The 18,650-nt window shown below is 58.6% G+C and overlaps 1 protein-coding gene across 1 annotated transcript; it reads right to left on the bottom strand.

Moving 5' to 3' along the window:
- Positions 1 to 220: 220 nt before the first annotated feature.
- Positions 221 to 18,405, bottom strand: LOC135292148 (carnitine O-acetyltransferase-like; the record flags this gene model as incomplete). The annotated part of the gene is given in 18 exon segments (XM_064406382.1): positions 221 to 539; positions 2,290 to 2,427; positions 2,787 to 2,849; positions 3,528 to 3,663; positions 4,287 to 4,397; positions 4,463 to 4,585; positions 4,669 to 4,769; positions 6,020 to 6,091; positions 6,093 to 6,199; positions 7,148 to 7,331; positions 9,420 to 9,506; positions 9,508 to 9,556; positions 10,752 to 10,795; positions 10,797 to 10,806; positions 11,681 to 11,784; positions 13,589 to 13,645; positions 13,647 to 13,793; positions 18,322 to 18,405. Coding segments are annotated over 18 exon segments (1,915 nt in total), but the record flags the coding sequence as incomplete, so codon positions are not given.
- Between the last annotated feature and the right edge of the window lie 245 nt (positions 18,406 to 18,650).

Raw genomic sequence — 18,650 nt, forward strand, 5'->3', positions numbered from 1 at the left:
CAACCAAAATCTCACCCAGAACCCCAAATTTCACCCCAAATCTTCACCTGGGTGCCCCAAATCCCTACCTGGATCCCCCAAATCCTCACCTGGACCCCCCAAATTCTCACCTGGACCCCCAAAATTTCATCCCAAACCCTCACCTGTCCCCCCCAAACCCCAAACCCCCCCCCCAAACCCAAACCCTTTTCACCCCCCTCCCCAAACCCGCCCTTCCCACCCCAAAAACCCCAACCTCCGCGGGTAGGAACGAGATGCAAATTTATTCCAAACAAGTGGGCGTGGCTCAGCCCAGGCTCCGCCCCCGGAGCAGCGCCGCCAGGCGGTCGAAGGCGGCGCGGATGGCGCTGCCCAGGTGCGCGGCGCGGGGTGTGGCTGCAGCAGGTGAAGGCGGTGACGGCCACGCGCAGCCCCGCCCCCCCATTGGGGGAGGGGTCCCGGGGGTCGCCGGGGGGCGGGGCCACGTGCCCCACCCCCACCCCGTACCCGTCGGGCACCAGGGGACCCCGGAGCGGCCAGGAGCCCTCGCGGGAGCGCACCTGGGGGGGGGTTTGGGGGATTTTTGTTTTTATTTTTTAATTCTGGGGGGGGGTTTGGGGATTTTTGGGGGATTTGGGGGAATTGTGGGGGTGTCTGGGGGATTTTTGGGGGGGTTGGGGGAGGTTTGGGGGGGGTTGGGGGGGCTTTTGGGGGGATTTTGGGGGGTTTGGGGATTTTTGGGGGGGATTTTTTGGGGTTTTTGGGGATTTTGGGGGAATTTTGGGGGGCTTTGGGGGGGCTTGAGGGGATTTTGGGGGGGTTTCTGGGGGGGTTTGGGGAGATTTTAGGTGGATTTGGGGGGTTTTTGGGGGTATTTTGGGGGGAATTTGGGGGGTTTGGGGAGATGTTGGGGGGTTTTGGGGGATTTTGGGGGGATTTTGGGGGGTTTGGGGATTTTTGGGTGGGACTGTGGGGGTTTTGGGGGAGGATGGGGATTTTTTGGGGGAATTTTGGGGGGGTTTGGGGATTTTTGGGGGTTTAGGGGGGGTTTGGGGGATTTTTCGGGTTATTTTGGGGGGTTTAGGGGAGTTGGGGATTTTTGGGGGAGTTTTGGGGGGTTTAGGGGGGTTTGGGGGGTTTTTGCAGGGATTTTGGGGGCATTCTGGGGGGTTTGGGGGACACTTGGGGGATTTTTGGGGGGCTTAGAGGGGATTTTTGGGGATTTTTTTATTTTGGGAGGGATTTGGGGGGATTTTTGCATGATTTTGGGGATTTTGGGAGGCTTTCAGGAGGTTTTGGGGGGATTTGGGGGCATATTTGGGGATTTTGGGGCTGTTTGGGGGATTTTGGGGTATTTTTTTGGATTTTGGCAGGGTTTTGGGGGGATTTGGTGGAATTTTCGTGGAACTTGGGGGGATTTGGGGGCATTTTGAGGAATTTGGGGAGAGGTTTTTAAATTTTTGGGGACTTTGGGGGTTGCCAGGTGGATTTTGTGATCCCCAGGTGATCTTTTTACCCACCCCAGGTGATTTTTGGGGTCCCCAGGTGAATTTTTGCCTCCCCCAGCTGGATTTTGGGCTACCCCACGTCGATTTTTGGGTCCCCCAAGTGATTTTTGGGCTCCCCCAGGTTCCCCCAGGTTGGTTTTGCCTCCCCCAGGTGATTTTTTACCCCCCCAGGTGCATTTTTGCCTCCCCAGGAGAATTTTGGGTTCCCTGAGGTTGGTTTTGTGATTCCCAGGTGATTTTTGGGGTGCCCAGGTGATATTTTACCCCCCCCCCAGGTGATTTTTTAGCTCCCTCAGGTGATTTTTTTACCCCCCCAGGTGAGTTTTTGCCTCCCCCAGGTGATTTTTGGGTGATTTTTTAGCTCCCTCAGGTGATATTTTTACCCCCCCCCAGGTGATTTTTTGCCTCCCATAGGTGGTTTTTGGGGTCCCCAGGTGATTTTTTACCCCCCCAGGTGGTTTTTTGGCTCCCCCAGGTGATTTTTTGCCTCCCCCAGGTGGTTTTTGGGGTCCCCCAGGTGGTTTTTTGCCTCCCCCAGGTGATTTTTCGGGTCCCCCAGGTGATTTTTTACCCCCCCAGGTGGTTTTTTGGCTCCCCCAGGTGGTTTTTTGGCTCCCCCAGGTGGTTTTTGGGCTCCCCCAGGTGATTTTTTGCCTCCCCCAGGTGGTTTTTTGCCTCCCCCAGGTGATTTTTCGGGTCCCCAGGTGAGTTTTTGCCTCCCCCAGGTGAGTTTTTGCCTCCCCCAGGTGGTTTTTGGGGTCCCCAGGTGATTCCTGTCCCCCCAGGTGCGCCCCGGGCTCACCTGCAGGGTGCAGAGCCGGAAGTGCGTGGCCTGGGCGTAGGCGGGGTCCAGGAAGATTTCGGGGAGGGGCTCCCCGGCCTCCAGCGCCGCCTCCCGCAGCCCCTGCAGGTGACGCTCCGCCCCCTGGCCTGATAACACCTGAACAGGTGAGGGGTTACCTGTATGGCCCCGCCCACTCACCTGGACACACACCTGGGCACACCCACAGCCCCGCCCCCTGGCCCAATAACACCTGGGCAGGTGAGGGGTTACCTGTATGGTCACGCCCACTCACCTGGGCACACACCTGGACACACCTGAGCTCACCTGGGCACACCTGAGCACACCTGGACATGCCCAGAGCCCCGCCCCACACCCCTGGACACACACCTGGGCACACCCACAGCCACGCCCACTCCCCGGGACACTCACCTGGGCACACCTGGGCACCCCTGGGCACCCCTGGGCACACCTGGGCAGGCCCAGCCCCGCCCCCCGTGCCCACCTGCCCCGCTCACCTCGCGGGCGCGGCTCTCGTGCTCCTCCACGGCCGCGCGCAGCAGCGCCAGCAGCTCCTGGGGCTGGGACACACCTGGCTCACACCTGGCACACCTGGGCGTGCCCGGGCACACCTGGGCACACCTGGGCACACCTGCGTGTACCTGGGCACACCTGGGCACACCTGGGAGGGGCTACGCCCTCCCCTGTGCACACCTGGCTCAGCCAAGCCCCGCCCCTCACCCTGGCACACCTGGGTGTACCTGGGAGGGGCCATGCCCTCACCTGGGTGCACCTGGGCAGTGCCACACCCTTCCCTGTGCACACCTGGGTGCTCCTGGGTGCACCTTGGGCACACCTGGGGGTACCTGGGAGGGGCCATGCCCTCACCTGTGCACACCTGTGCTCACCTGGGCACACCTGAGCGGTGCCACACCCTCACCTGTGCCCACCCAAGCCCCGCCCCCCACCCAGCACACCTGTACACACCTGTATCACACCTGTGCACACCTGTACACACCTGTACACACCTGTGCACACCTGTGTCACACCTGCGCACACCTGTACACACCTGTCTCACACCTGTATCACACCTGTCTCACACCTGTATCACACCTGTCTCACACCTGCACACACCTGTGCACACCTCTACACACCTGTGCACACCTGTATCACACCTGTACACACCTGTACACCCCTGTACACACCTGTGTCACACCTGTGTCACACCTGTGCCACACCTGTGCCCCGTGCCCGCTCACCTGCGCCTCGGGCTCCTCGAGGGCGCGCGCCAGCGCCAGGCAGGGCGGCCCAGGTGGGCGCAGCAGGTCGGTGCAGCCAGGTAGGGCCCGGCGCAGCGACAGCGGCTCGCAGGTGGCGCAGAGGGAGCCGTGGGCCCTGCGGGACAGGTGAGCTCACCTGGGGCCAGGTGTGTGACCCACACACCTGGAGAGCCTCACCTGGGGCGGGTGTGCCTGGGCACGCCCACCTGGGCAGACTCACCTGGGCCCAGGTGTGCATTGACACACCCACCTGGGCCCAGGTGTGTGAGCTGAACACCTGGACAGACTCACCTGCACCCAGGTGTGATCTACACACCTGGAGAGCCTCACCTGTCCCCAGGTGTGGCCCCTCCCCTCCCCCAGCCGCGGCCCCGCCCCTCCCCAGCTGTGACCCCGCCCCCTCCCAGGTGTGGCCCCACCCCCTCAGGTGTAGAACGCCACCTGCACAGGTGAGCTCACCTGAGCACAGGTGAGTCCTGCAGGGCCCAGGTGAGTCTCCCAACCCCTCCCCCATCCGCGGCCCCCGCCCCCCAGGTGTCACCCCGCCCCCATACGAAGCCCCGCCCCCACCCGAAGCCCCGCCCCTCACCTGTAGGACACCACCCACACAGGTGAGCTCACCTGTCCCCAGGTGTGACCCCTCCCCCATCCGTGATCCCGCCCCCCAGCCCTCACCCCGCCCCCTCCGCGGCCCCGCCCCAGCCGAAGCCCCGCCCCCCGCGAGGCCCCGCCCCTCACCTGTAGAAGGCCACCTGCAGCCCCACCCCGACGAGCGCGCGGGCGCGCGGCCCCGCCCCCAGGCCGAAGCCCTCGTGGCTGAAGCAGTGCAGCTCCACGTCCGCCGCCAGGCTGGGGGCGGGGCGCCGTCAGGCCACGCCCCGCCCCGCCCCGCCCCGCCCGCTCCCCCCCCTCACCTGTCCAGGTGCCGCTTGGCTCGCTCAAGCTCCGCCCCCAGCTCCGCCCCCACGCTGAAGCGCAGGCGTTGTGGGGGCGGAAGGGGCGGGGCCTCCACGGAGGGGGCGGGGCCGAAGCGGCGGCTGTTTTGGCGGGAAAGGAGAGGCGGGTGAGGCGGGGTGGGCGGGGCCGGGTGGGAGCCACGCCCCCCCCCCCCGAGGCTCACCTGTGCTCCAGGGCGTGGTCGAGCAGCTCGGCCACCACGGCGCCGTCGGTGACCGCCGGGTCGAAGAGCGCGCCGCAGGTGCCGTCCTGGCCAATCACGAGCTGCGGGCGCACCTGGGCAGGTGAGCGCGCCTGGCCACGCCCACCGCGCCCGAATAGCCAAAAAAACCCCAAAAAAACAAAAAAAAACCCCCAAAAATAGCCCAAAATCCCTGGGAAAATGGAAAATTCTGGTGAGAGCCACACCCTGAAACACCTGGGCACACCTGGGCAGGTGAGGGCGCCTGGCCACGCCCACCACGCCCGGAATAGCCAAAAAAACCCCAAAAAACCAAAAAAAAACCCCCCAAAAAATAGCCCAAAATCCTGAGGAAAATGGAAAATTCTGGTGAGAGCCACACCCTGAAACACCTGGGCACACCTGGGCAGGTGAGGGTGCCTGGCCACGCCCACCGCGCCCGGAAATAGCCCAAAAAACCCAAAAAACCCCCAAAAATCCCGGGGAAAATGGGAAATTCTGGTGAAAGCCACGCCCTGAGACACCTGAGGTGTAGGGGACACACCTGGGCAGGTGAGTGCGCCCGGCCACGCCCACCGAGCCCGGAAATAGCCAAAAAAAACCCGAAAAACCCCCAAAAAATCCCGGGGAAAATGGGAAATTCTGGCTCTGAATAAAGCAAATTAAAAGTGGATCCAGGTGAGAGCCATGCCCTGAAACACCTGGGCGCACCTGGGCAGGTGAGCGCGTCTGGCCACGCCCACCGCGCCCGGAAATGAAAAAAAAAAATCCCCGAAAAAGATCCCGGGAAAAAAAGGAATTTCTGGTTCAGAAAAAACCAAACTAAAAATGGATCCAGGTGAGAGCCACGCCCTGAAACATCTGAGCACACCTGGGCAGGTGAGCGCGCCTGGCCACGCCCACCACACCTGGAAATACCCAAAAAACCACCCAAAACCCAAAAAAGCCACCCAAAATAGCCCAAAATCCCGGGGAAAAGAGAAATTCTGGATGGTTCTAGGTGACAGCCACGCCCTGAAACACCTGGGCACACCTGGGCAGGTGAGGGCGCCTGGCCACGCCCACCGCGCCCGGAAATACAAAAAACAATCCTCCAAAAAAAACCCAAAACCACCTAAAAAACCCTCCCCAAAAACTCACCAGGAAACCCCGCCCCCACAGCCGTAACCCCGCCCCCACAGCTGTAACCCCCGCCCCCACAGCCGTAACCCCGCCCCCACAGCTGTAACCCCGCCCCCACAGCTGTAACCCCGCCCCCACAGCTGTAACCCCGCCCCCACAGCTGTAACCCCGCCCCCCACAGGTGTAACCCCGCCCCCCAAGCCCCGCCCACCTGCAGGGTCTTGTCCCACCAGCGATTGGCGCTGTTGGCATTGGCCCCGCCCCCGTGCAGCACCTGGGCGGCCACGCCCTCGAGGCCACGCCCCCCGGGCGGGGGCCAGCACGGGCGAGTCCAGGCTCAGCAGGAGGAGGCTGCGCTGGATCCGCCCCAGGGAGGCGCGGCTCAGCCGGTCTGGGGGCGGGGCTTGGCTCGGACACGCCCACTCTGCCCAGGTGAGCTCGCCTGGGCCGGGCGGGGGACACGCCCACCCCCAAATTTGGCGATTTTCTACCCAAAATACTGAAGCCACGCCCCCCCAAGGGGATTTTCCCGCCTGAAATTCTCCCCCCCAAAATGAGGCCACGCCCACTTGGAGACACGCCCATTATTAGTCACAAATTCCGTTTTCCCGCCAAAATTGAGGCACCAACCACACCCAAAATTCCCAAAATCCCTCCAAAATTAAAAAAAAAAAAAAAATTGAATGTGGCCACACCCAAATAAGCCCCGCCCACAGAATAAGAAGCTCCGCCCCCAAGGGAACTCCCCCTTCCTTTTTTCCCCTCAAAATCCCCCAAAATCTCCCCCAAAAGCCAAAAATTCCCCCAAAATCTCCCCCAAATCCCCTCCCGGGCCACGCCCCGACCACACCCAATTAAGCCCCGCCCACACCCAATTAAGCCCCGCCCCCAAATGACCACTTTCCTCCAAAAAGCCTCCCAAAATTCCCCTAAAAAATAAAAAAAAATCCTCCCAAAATTCCCCCCAAACCCCCTCCCAGCCCCACCCGGGCCCCGCCCCGACCACACCCAATTAAGCCCCGCCCACAACAGATGAAACCCCGCCCCTCAATGGCAGTTTCGCTTCAGAAATTCCCCCCAAATTCCCCTAAAAATTAAAAAAAAAATCCTCCCTAAATCCTCCCTAAACCCCTCCCAGCCCCACCCAATTAAGCCCCGCCCACACCCAATTAAGCCCCGCCCCTAAATGACCATTTCCCCCCCAAAATCCCCCCCCAAATTCCCCTAAAAATTTAAAAAAATCCTCCCAAATCCCCCCAAAATTCTTCCCCCAAACCCCTCCAGCCCCACCCGGGCCCCGCCCCGTTAGGCCCCGCCCCCTTCAGGCCCCGCCCCTCACCTCTCATCATGGCGCCGTGCGCCCTCCCCCACTGGCGGCGCTGCTGCCCCGTCAGGAGCCCCACGGGGGGATGGGCGCGCGCCCCTCCCCCCCCCGCGCGCGCCCGGAGCCCCCCCAGGGCCCCCAGCAGGGCCGGGGGGGGGAGGGGCCGGCCCGAGGGGGAGGCGACCCCCACCAGGAAGAACTGGGGGAGGGGAGAGACCCCCGGGGGGGAGGGGTTAGGAGGGGACAGAGAGGGAGAGAAATCGCCCCAAAAATCGGGGATAAATCGAGTGAAAGTGACCCAAAATAAACCCGAAAATTTGGGGTTAAATCAACCCAAAATGGAGCGAAATTATCAGAGAATTTCATTTCAGTCAACCCAAAATAAACCCAAAAATTGGGGTTAAATCGAGTGAAAGTGACCCAAACTGAGCCTGAAAATTTGGGGTTAAATCAAGCCAAAATGGAGCGAAATTATCAGAAAATTTCATTTAAGTCAACCCAAAATAAACCCCAAAAATTGGGGTTAAATCGAGTGAAAATGGGGCGAAATGAGCCCGAAAATTTGGGGTTAAACCAAGCCAAAATGGACCAAAAATACCCTGAAAATCTGGGTTAAAATCCTCGAAAATGGCTCAAAAAGAACCAAAAATTTCAGTTAAACCCAAACCCAAAATGGACCAAAATTGCCCTAGAAATTTAGGTTAAAATTACCCCAAAATTGCCCCAAATTTTGGGGTTAAACCAACCCCAAATGGACCAAAAGGACCCGAAAATGTGGGGTTCAACACCCCCAAAATAAGCCGTGCCCCCCCCCGAACCCCCCCAAATCCCCCCCAAAACCCCTCAGCCCCCCCACAACTGCCCCCAAACCCCCCTCGGGACCCCCCCAAAATGCCCCCAAAACCCCAAATCCCCCCAAAATCTCCCACAAAATCCCGCTTAAACCCCCCAAGAGCCCCTTAAATCCCCCCAAATCCTCCCCAGGACCCCCCAAATCCTCCCCAAGACCCCCCAAATCCCCCCAAAATCTCCCCAGGACCCCCCAAATCCCACCTAGACCCCCCAAGGACCCCCCAAAACCCCCAAATCCCCCGAAAATCTCCCCCAAACCCCCCAGTTTCCCCCTAAAATCTCCCACAAAATCCCCCCCAAAATCCCCCCAGGACCCCCCCAGGACCCCCCAAATCCCACCTAGACCCCCCAGGACCCCTCAAAATCCCTCCCAAACCCCCCCCCAAATCCCCCCAACATCCCCCCAAAATCCCGTCAAACTCCACCAAAACCCCCCCCAAATCCCCCCAAGACCCCCTTAACCCCCCCCCAGGACCCCCCAGGACCCCCCAAACCCCCTCGGGACCCCCCAAAATCCCCTCAAAATCCAAAATCCCCCCAAAATCTCCCCCAAAATCCCCCCTAAATCCCCCCAAGACCCCCCCAAGTCCCCCCAGGAACCCCCAAACCCCCCCAGGACCCCCCAGGACCCCCCAAACCCCCTCGGGACCCCCCCAAAATCCCCCCAAAACCCCAAATCCCCCCAAAATCTCCCACAAAATCCCGCTTAAATCCCCCCAAGACCCCCTTAAATCCCCCCAAACCCCCCCAGGACCCCCCAAATCCTCCCCAAGACCCCCCAAATCCCCCCAAAATCTCCCCAGGACCCCCCAAATCCCACCTAGACCCCCCAGGACCCCCCAAGTCCTCCCCAATTGCCCCCGAACCCCCCCCAGGACCCCCCCAAAATCCCTCCCAAACCCCCCCAAAATCCCCCAACATTCCCCAAATCCCGTCAAACTCCACCAAAACCCCCCTAAATCCCCCCAAGACCCCCTTAAACCCCCCCCAGGACCCCCCCAAACCCCCCTCGGGACCCCCCAAAACCCCAAATCCCCCCAAAATCTCCCACAAAATCCCCCCCAAGACCCCCCCAGGACCCCCAAATCCCCCCCAATCCCCTCAAAACCCCTCAACCCCCCCCAAAATCTCCCACAAAATCCCCCTTAAATTCCCCCTAAGACACCCAGGACCCCCCCCAGGACCCTCCAAATCCCCCCCAAACCCCAAAAATCCCCCAAAGTCTCCCCCAAACCTCCCCAACTACCCCCAAACCCCCCTCAGGACCCCCCAAAATCCCCCCAAAACCCCTCAAGCCCCCCAAAATCTCCCAGAAAATCCTGCTTAAATACCCCCAAGACCCCCATAAATCCCCCCAAACCCCCCCCAGGACCCCCCAAACCCCCCCAAACCCCCCCAGGACCCCCCGGGACCCCCCAAACCCACCCCCCCTCACCTGGCCGTTGGCGCAGACGGTGACGAAGGGGGGGGGCTGCGCCCCCGGGGGGACCCTCAGCACCTCGTCCCGCCGGGACCCCGGCACCCCGGCACCCCCCGAAGGCGGCCTGCACCCAGGGCTCGGGGGGGTCCCGCCTGGGGGGGCAGGGACACCCCAAAAATCCCCAAATCCCGTTAAAAAGGGAAAAAAAAAACCCCAAAAATCTAAAAAACCAATAAATAACGCAAGAAAACCCCAAAAATCCCACCCGAGACCCCCCGAAGGCGACCTGGAGCCAGGGCTCGGGGGGGTCCCGCCTGGGGGGGGGCAGGGACACCCCAAAAATCCCCAAATCCCGTTAAAAAGGGAAAAAAAAACCCAAAAAAACCCCAAAAAAGCTTAAAAAACACCAAAAAATAACCCCAAAAGACCCCCAAAATCCCACCTGAGACCCCCCCAAAGGCGGCCGGGAGCCAGGCTCGGGGGGGTCCCGCCTGGGGGGGCACAGGGTCAGGGACACCCCAAAAAAACCCCAAAAACAAACAAACAAAAAAAAAAACCCAAAAAAACCACAGAAAACTTAAAAAAACCCAAAAAAAACCCAAAATAACCCAAAAACCACCCCAAAAATCCCACCCCAGACCCCCTGAAGGTGGCCTGCACCCAGGGCTCGGGGGGGTCCCGCCTGGGGGGGACAGGGACACCCCAAAAATCCCCAAATCCCGTTAAAAAGGGGAAAAAAAACCCAAAAACTTAATAAAACCCCAGAAAATAACCCAAAAAAACCCCAAAATCCCACCCAAAACCTCCCAAAGGCGGCCTGGAGCCAGGGCTCGGGGGGTCCCGCCTGCGGGGGGGGACACGGTCCCCCCAAAAATCCCAAAATCCCCAAATTCCATCCAAAAAAGAAAAAAAAAAAAAAAAAAAAAAAAAAAAAAAAAAAAAAACCCAAACAAAACCCTTAAAAAAATCCCACAAAAAAACCCCTTGAAAATACCCCCAAAACCCCACCTGGGACCTGAAATCCCCAAAAAACCCCAAAAATCACCCCAAAAAAACCAAAAAAGTCCCCCTCAAACAAACCCCTCAGAAATCCAGAAAAACCCAAAACAAAACCCTTAAAAACCCTCAAAATTTCCTCCAAAAAAACCAAAAAAATCCCAAAAAAAACCCCAAAAAATCACCCCCCAAAAAACCTAGAAAAACCAAAACCCCAAAATTTCCCAAAAAAAACCCCCAAAACTCCAAAATTCCCCCTAAAAACTCAAAATTCTCCCAAGTTTTACAAAAAACCCCAAAATTTCTTTAAAAAAAAAAACCCCAAAAAAGCCCAAAATGGCCCCAAATCACCTCAGGAGCTGCTCCCGGTAGTCCAGAACCCCCGAGAGGAACCGGGGCGGCGAACCTGCACCAGTACAGACCAGTATGGACCAGTATAAACCAGTACGGACCAGTAAGAAACCAGTTAGAGACTGGTATGGACCAGTTCAAACCAGTATGGACCAGTTAGAAACCAGTACAGACAAGTTAGAGACCAGTATGGACCAGTATGGACCAGTATGGACCAGTTAGAGACTGGTATGGACCAGTATAAACCAGTACGGACCAGTTAGAGACCAGTACAAACCAGTATAGACCAGTTAGAGAACGGTATGGACCAGTATAAACCAGTAAGGCCCAGTAAGGATTGGTGACACCAGTATGGACCAGTAAAAACCAGTTAGAGACCAGTGACCCCAGTAAGGACCAGTCCATCCCAGTACAAACCAGTAACCCCTAAACCACTCCCAGTCCCCCCCAGTCCCTCCCAGTTCATCCCAGTATAAACCAGTCCCCCCCAATCCCCTCCCAGTCCCCCCCAGTCCCTCCCAGTATAAACCAGTATAAACCAGTCCCTCCCAAACCCCTTCGAGTCACTCCCAAACCCCTCCCAGTCTCCCCAATCCCTCCCAGTCCCTCCCGGTCCCCTCCCAGTATAAACCAGTAACCCCCAGTCCCCTCCCAGTCCCTCCCAGTACAAACCAGTCCATCCCAATCCCCTCCCAGTCCCCCCCAGTCCCTCCCAGTCCCTCCCAGTCCCCTCCCAGTACAAACCAGTAACCCCTAAACCCCCTCCCAGTCCCCCCCAGTCCCCCCCAATCCCCTCCCAGTCCATCCCAGTCCCTCCCAGTCCCTCCCAGTCCCCTCCCAGTCCCTCCCAGTCCCCTCCCAGTCCCTCCCAGTCCCCTCCCAGTCCCCTCCCAGTCCCTCCCAGTCCCTCCCAGTGCCCCCAGTCTCACCAGAGCTGCCCCCTCCAGTCCTCCCAGCCGAGCGGGGGCAGCACCAGCCCGGCGCTGGTGTGCACGGGCAGCGGGAGGCGCTCGCTGGAGCCCCAGGGCCACTCCTGAGACCCCAGACCCAAATTGGGGAGGGGTCCCCAAACCCGGAGACCCCCCCGGGACCCCCAAAATTCCAGAGACCCCCCCCCAAATTCCACCCCAATCCCAGTTCCAAACTGGGACCACCCCAGGACCTCCCCAAGGGTCACTCCTGACACCCCTTCGAGACCCCAGACCCAAATTGGGGAGGGGTCCCCAAAATCCGGGCGGGGTCCCCAAACCCCGGAGACCCCCCCCAAATCCCAGTGATTCCCACCCCAATCCCAGTTCCAAACTGGGACCACCCCAGGACCCCCCAGTTCCCCCCCAGGGTCACTCCTGACCCCCCCCGAGACCCCAGACCCAAATTGGGGAGGGGTCCCCAAACCCCGGAGACCCCCCCGGGACCCCCAAAATCCCCCCAAAATACCCAAATATCCCCCAACCCCCCCAAAATCCCCCCAAAACCCCTCAAGACCCCCCAAACCCCCCTCAAATCCTCTCAATACCCCCCCCAAACCTCCTCAAACCCCAAGACCCCCCCAAATCCCCCCTAAAACCCCTCAAATCCCCCCAAAATCCCTTCAAGACCCCCCAAACCCCCCTCAAATCCCCCAAAACCCCCCAATCCCCTCCAAAATCCCCCTAAAACCCCTCAAGACCCCCCCAAAATCCCCCCAAACCCCCCCGGAATCCCCCAAGACCCCCCCAAATCCCCTCAAAACTCCCCCAAATCTCCCCAAAATACCCAAATCTCCCCCAACCCCCCCCAAAATCCCCCAAAATCCCCCCAAGACCCCCAAAATCCCCCCAAGACCCCCCAAATTGCCCCAAACCCCCCCAGAATCCCCCCAAGACCCCCCCAAAATCCCCAAATCCCCCCTAAAACCCCTCAAATCCCCCAAAATCCCTTCAAGACCCCCAAGACCCCCCCAATATCCCCAAATCTCCCCCAAAGCCCCCCCAATCCCCCCCAAATTCCCCCAAAAACCCCCAAGACCCCTCAAGACCCCCCAAAAACCCCCCGAAATCCCCCAAAATCCCCCCAAGACCCCCAAAATCCCCCCAAAATCCCCCAAAATCTCCTAAAGACCCCCCAACCCCTCCCAAAATCCCCAAATCCCCCCCCAAATCCCCCAAAAACCCCCAAGACCCCTCAAGACCCCCCAAAATCCCCTCAACACCCCCCCAAAACCCCTCAAGACCCCCCCCAAAACCCCCCAAGACCCTCCCCAAACACTCCAAAATCCCCCCAAAATCCCCCCAAGATCCTTCAAGACCCCCCAAAAAACACCACAAGACCCCCCAAAATCCCCAAATCCCCCCCCAAATCCCCCCTAAAACCCCCAAAATCCCCCCAAGATCCCCCAAACCCCCCTCAAATCCCCCCAAACCTCCCCAAAATCCCCCAAGACCCCTCAAGACCCACCCCAGACCCCCCTAGAACCCCACAAGACCCCCCCAAAATCCCCAAATCCCCCCCCCAAATCCCCCCTAAAACCCCCAAAATCCCCCAAATCCCCCCCAAAACCCCTCAAGACCCCCTCAAATCCCTCCCAAATCCCCCCTAAAACCCCTCAAGACCCCCCAAACTCCCCCCAAAATCCCCCCAAAATCCCCCCAAAACCCCCCAAGACCCTCCCCAAACACCCCAAAATCCCCCCAAAACCCCTAAATCCCCCCCAACCCTCCCCAAAATCCCCCCAAGACCCCCTCAAATCCCCCCAAAACCCCTCAAATCCCTCCCAAACCCCCTATATCCCCCAAGACCCCCCCCCAGGACCCCCCCCAGGACCCCCCGGACCCCTCCCCACGGGGGGGGGCACGCACCGGCAGGCGGGGGGGGGCGGGGCGGCTCCTGCGCAGGCGCTCCTGCAGCCGCGGCCCCCGCCCCCCCCGGCGCCCCGAAGTCGCGCACGAGGCGCCGCGCGCGCGCCCGCTCCGGGGGGGCCACGAGCGCCTCCAGCGCCCCCAGGAGGCGGCCCAGGGTCACCCCCAAACTGGGCAGGGGGGGGCGCGACCCCCCGGGCTCCGCCTGAGCCGGGGGAGAGCGGTAATTAGCGGGGAAGGGGTAATTAAGGTCATTAACGGGACCCCCCCACCCCGTGGGAATGAACGGGGTACGGGGAATTTACGGGAACCCCCCCAATTAAAAGGGTGCGGGTGATTAATGGGACCCCCCCCCTCAATTAATGGGAACCCCCAATTAATGGGAACCACCTAATTAATGGGGAATGGCTAATTAGGGAGTTATGGGTCATCGAACCCGAATTAACGGGGCTGCCCCCCCCCCCGTGGGAATGAACGGGAACCCCCCAATTAAAGGGGTTCAGGTGATTAATGGGACCCCCTCCCCAATTAAAAGGGTTCGGGTGATTAATGGGATGAACCCCCCAATTAATGGGAGCCCCCAATTAATGGGAACAACCTAATTAACGGGGATATTGGTAATTAACGGGGATATCGGCAATTAACGGGGATACCGGAAATTAACGGGGATATTGGAAATTAACGGTGTATTGGTAATTAATGGGGTATCGGTAATTAATGGGATATCAACAATTAATGGGGAAACCCATCATTAACGGGCTGTGGGTGACCAACCCCCATCGCTAATTACGGGGCTGTGTTTAATGAGGGGGGGGTCCCCAGGAGCCGGCCTGGGGTCACCCCCAAACTGGGCAGGGGGGGGCGCGACCCCCCGGGCTCCGCCTGCGCCGGGGAGAAAGGTTAATTAGTGGGGAATGGCTAATTAGGGAGTTGTGGGTCATCGAACCCGAATTAACGGGGCTCCCCCCCACCGTGGGAATGAACGGGAACCCCCCCAATTAAAGGGGCTCAGGTGATTAATGGGACCCCCTCCCCAATTAAAAGGGTTCGGGTGATTAATGGGACCCCCCCCTCAATTAATGGGAACCCCCAATTAATGGGAACCACCTAATTAATGGGGAATGGCTAATTAGGGAGTTATTGGTCATCGAACCCGAATTAACGGGGCTCCCCCCCCCCCGCGGGAATCAATGGGAAAACCCCCCCAGGACCCCCTCCCCAATTAAAAGGGTTCGGGTGATTAATGGGACCCCCCCCTCAATTAATGGGAACCCCCAATTAATGGGAACCACCTAATTAATGGGGATATCGGCAATTAACGGGGATATCAATAATTAACGGGGATATCGGCAGTTAATGGGATATCGGAAATTAACGGGGTATGGGTAATTAATGGCATATTGGCAATTAACGGGGATATCGGTAATTAACGGGGTGGGGGAAATTAACGGGGATATCCATAATTAACGGGGTATCGGCAATTAACGGGATATGGGTAATTAACGGGGTATGGGTAATTAACGGGATATTGGCAAATAACGGGGTGTGGGTAATTAACGGGGATATCCATAATGAACGGGATATCGGAAATTAACGGGATATCAGCAATTAACGGGACACCGGCAATTAACGGGGATATCCATAATTAACGGGATATCGGAAATTAACGGGATATCAGCAATTAACGGGATATCGGCAATTAACGGGGATATAGGGAATTAACGGGGTATCGGTAATTAATGGGATATCAGCAATTAACGGGATATCGGCAATTAACGGGATGTGTGGGGAATTAACGGGGATACCAACAATTAACGGGGAAATCCCTCATTAACGGGCTGTGGGTGACGAACCCCCGTCGCTAATTACGGGGCTGTGTTTAATGAGGGGGGGTCCCCAGGAGCCGGCCCGGGGTCACCCCCAAACTGGGCAGGGGGGGGCGCGACCCCCCGGGCTCCGCCTGAGCCGGGGGAGAGCGTTAATTAGCGGTAATTAGGGAGTTGTGGGTCATTGAACCCGAATTAACGGGGCTGCCCCCCCCCCCCGTGGGAATGAACGGGAACCCCCCAATTAAAGGGGCTCAGGTGATTAATGGGACCCCCTCCCCAATTAAAAGGGTTCGGGTGATTAATGGGATGAACCCCCCAATTAATGGGAGCCCCCAATTAATGGGAACAACCTAATTAACGGGGATATTGGTAATTAATGGGGATATCGGCAATTAACGGGGATACCGGCAATTAACGGGGTATCGGCAATTAACGGGGATATTGGAAATTAACGGTGTATTGGTAATTAATGGGGCATCGGTAATTAATGGGATATCAACAATTAGCGGGGAAATCCCTCATTAACGGGCTGTGGGTGACGAACCCCCATCGCTAATTACGGGGCTGTGTTTAATGAGGGGGGGTCCCCAGGAGCCGGCCCGGGGTCACCCCCAAACTGGGCAGGGGGGGGCGCGACCCCCCGGGCACCGCCTGTGCCGGGGGAGAGCGGTAATTAGCGGGGAAGGGGTAATTAAGGTCATTAACGGGACCCCCCCCCCCCCCCCGTGGGAATGAACGGGGTACGGGGAATTTACGGGAACCCCCACAATTAAAAGGGTGCGGGTGATTAATGGGACCCCCCCCCCTCAATTAATGGGAACCCCCAATTAATGGGAACCACCTAATTAATGGGGAATGGCTAATTAGGGAGTTATTGGTCATCGAACCCGAATTAACGGGGCTCCCCCCCCCCCGCGGGAATCAATGGGAAAACCCCCCCAGGACCCCCTCCCCAATTAAAAGGGTTCGGGTGATTAATGGGACCCCCCCCCTCAATTAATGGGAACCACCTAATTAATGAGGATATCGGCAATTAACGGGGATATCAATAATTAACGGGGATATCGGCAGTTAATGGGATATCGGTAATTAACGGGGTATTGGCAATTAACGGAATATCGGCAATTAACGGGGATATCCATAATTAACGGGATATCGGCAATTAACGAGGATATCAATAATTAACGGGGAAATCCATCATTAACGGGCTGTGTGTAATTAATGGGATATCGATAATTAACGGGGCTATTGGCAATTAACGGGACCGCCCAATTAACGGGGATATTGGTAATTAACGGGCTGGGGGCAATTAACGGGAATTTCGGCAATTAACGGGCTGTGGGTAATTAACGGGACCCACCCCCCCCCCAATTAACGAGGATATCGGTAATTAACAGGATATTGGAAATTAATGGGGAAATTAATAATTAATGGCATATCGGCAATTAACGGGACCCTCCCCAATTATCGGGGTATACCTAATTAACGGGGTATCACTAATTAACGGGGTATCAGCAATTATCGCGGACCCCTCCCCAATTAACGCGAATCCCCCTCCTTTAATTAATGAGACCCCCCCCAATCACTCGGGACCCCTCCCCAATTAACAGACACCGCTCTAATTAACGCAGACCCCTCCCCAATTAACGGGACCCCCCCTAATTAACGGAACACTCCCCAATTACCGGAGACCCCTCCCCAATTAACCGGACCCGCCCCCAATTAAACAAGACGCCCTAATTAACGCGCCCCCCCCCCAAATTAACGGAGACCCCTCCCCAATTAACAGAGACTCCTCTAATTAAAGGAGACCCCTCCCCAATTAACCGCGACCCCCCCCAAATTAACGCAGCCCCCTCCCCAATTAACAGAGCCCCCCCCAAAATCACTCGGGACCCCTCCCCAATTAACAGGGACCCCTCTAATTAACGGAGACCCCTCCCCAATTAACGCGGATCCCTCTAATTAAAGGAGACCCCCTAAAATCACTCGGGACCCCTCCCCAATTAACAGAGACCCCTCTAATTAACGGAGACCCCTCCCCAATTAACGCGGACCCCCTGAAATCACTCGGGACCCCTCCCCAATTAACAGAGACCCCCCAATTAACGCGGACCCCTCTAATCAACACGGACCCCTCCCCAATTAACGGAGACCCCGCAAATTAACGGAGACCCCTCCCCAATTAACAGAGACTTCTCTAATTAAAGGAGACCCCTCCCCACTTAACGGAGACCCCCCTGAAATCACTCGGGACCCCTCCCCAATTAACGGAGACCTTTCTAATTAACGGAGACCCTTCCCCAATTAACGGAAACCCCCAAAATTAACGCGGACCCCTCCCCAATTAACGGGAACCCCCTAATTAAAGGAGACCCCTCCCCAATTAACAAAGACTCCTCTAATTAAAGGAAATCCCTCCCGAATTAACGGAGACCCTTCTAATTAACGCGGACCCCTCCCCAATTAACGGAGACCCTACTAATTACCGCAGCCCCCAAACACAGACCTCCCAAATTACCGCAGCCCCCTCCCCAATTAACCGCGACCCCCCCAGAATCACTCGGGACCCCTCCCCAATTAACAGGGACCCCTCTAATTACCGCAGCCCCCTCCCCAATTAACAGAGACCCCCCAAATTAACGGAGAACCCTCCCCAATTAACTTAATTACCGCAGACCCCTCCCCAATTAACCGCGACCCCCCCAAAAGCACTCGGGACCCCTCCCCAATTAACGGAGACCCCTCTAATTAACGCGGACCCCTCTAATTACCGCAGCCCCCCCCCCATCCCCGCCCCTCCCCCCCTCTCGCGGACGTGCGGCCCCGCACGCGCCGCGCCCCTCCCCCCCCGGGCCCCTCCCCCACCCCGCGGCCCCTCCCCCCCCCGCGCCCCGGCCTCACTTTGGGGGTCTCCGGGTTCGGGGGGGGCCGGCGGCGCCCCCAGCCCCACAGCGAGCGCCCCATGGCTGCCCCTCCCCCACCCGCGCGGCCCCGCCCCCTTTATCCCGCTCGGGCCACGCCCCCTCGGCGGGGAAAGGCGAGGCCACGCCCACCGGCGAGAAAAGCCACGCCCACTTCGCCATATTGGGCGGGGAGGGGCTGCGAGTCACCCAAAGGGGGAGGGAGCTAAATAGGCCACGCCCACTTTGCCCAACAGGCCACTCCCCCTTCGCCCCGCTCAGGCCACGCCCCTTCGTTGTGGAAAAAGGCGAAACCACGCCCCCTTGCTC

Source organism: Passer domesticus, unplaced genomic scaffold (genome assembly GCF_036417665.1).
Source record: "Passer domesticus isolate bPasDom1 unplaced genomic scaffold, bPasDom1.hap1 HAP1_SCAFFOLD_220, whole genome shotgun sequence".
Classification (NCBI taxonomy): Eukaryota; Metazoa; Chordata; class Aves; order Passeriformes; family Passeridae; genus Passer; species Passer domesticus.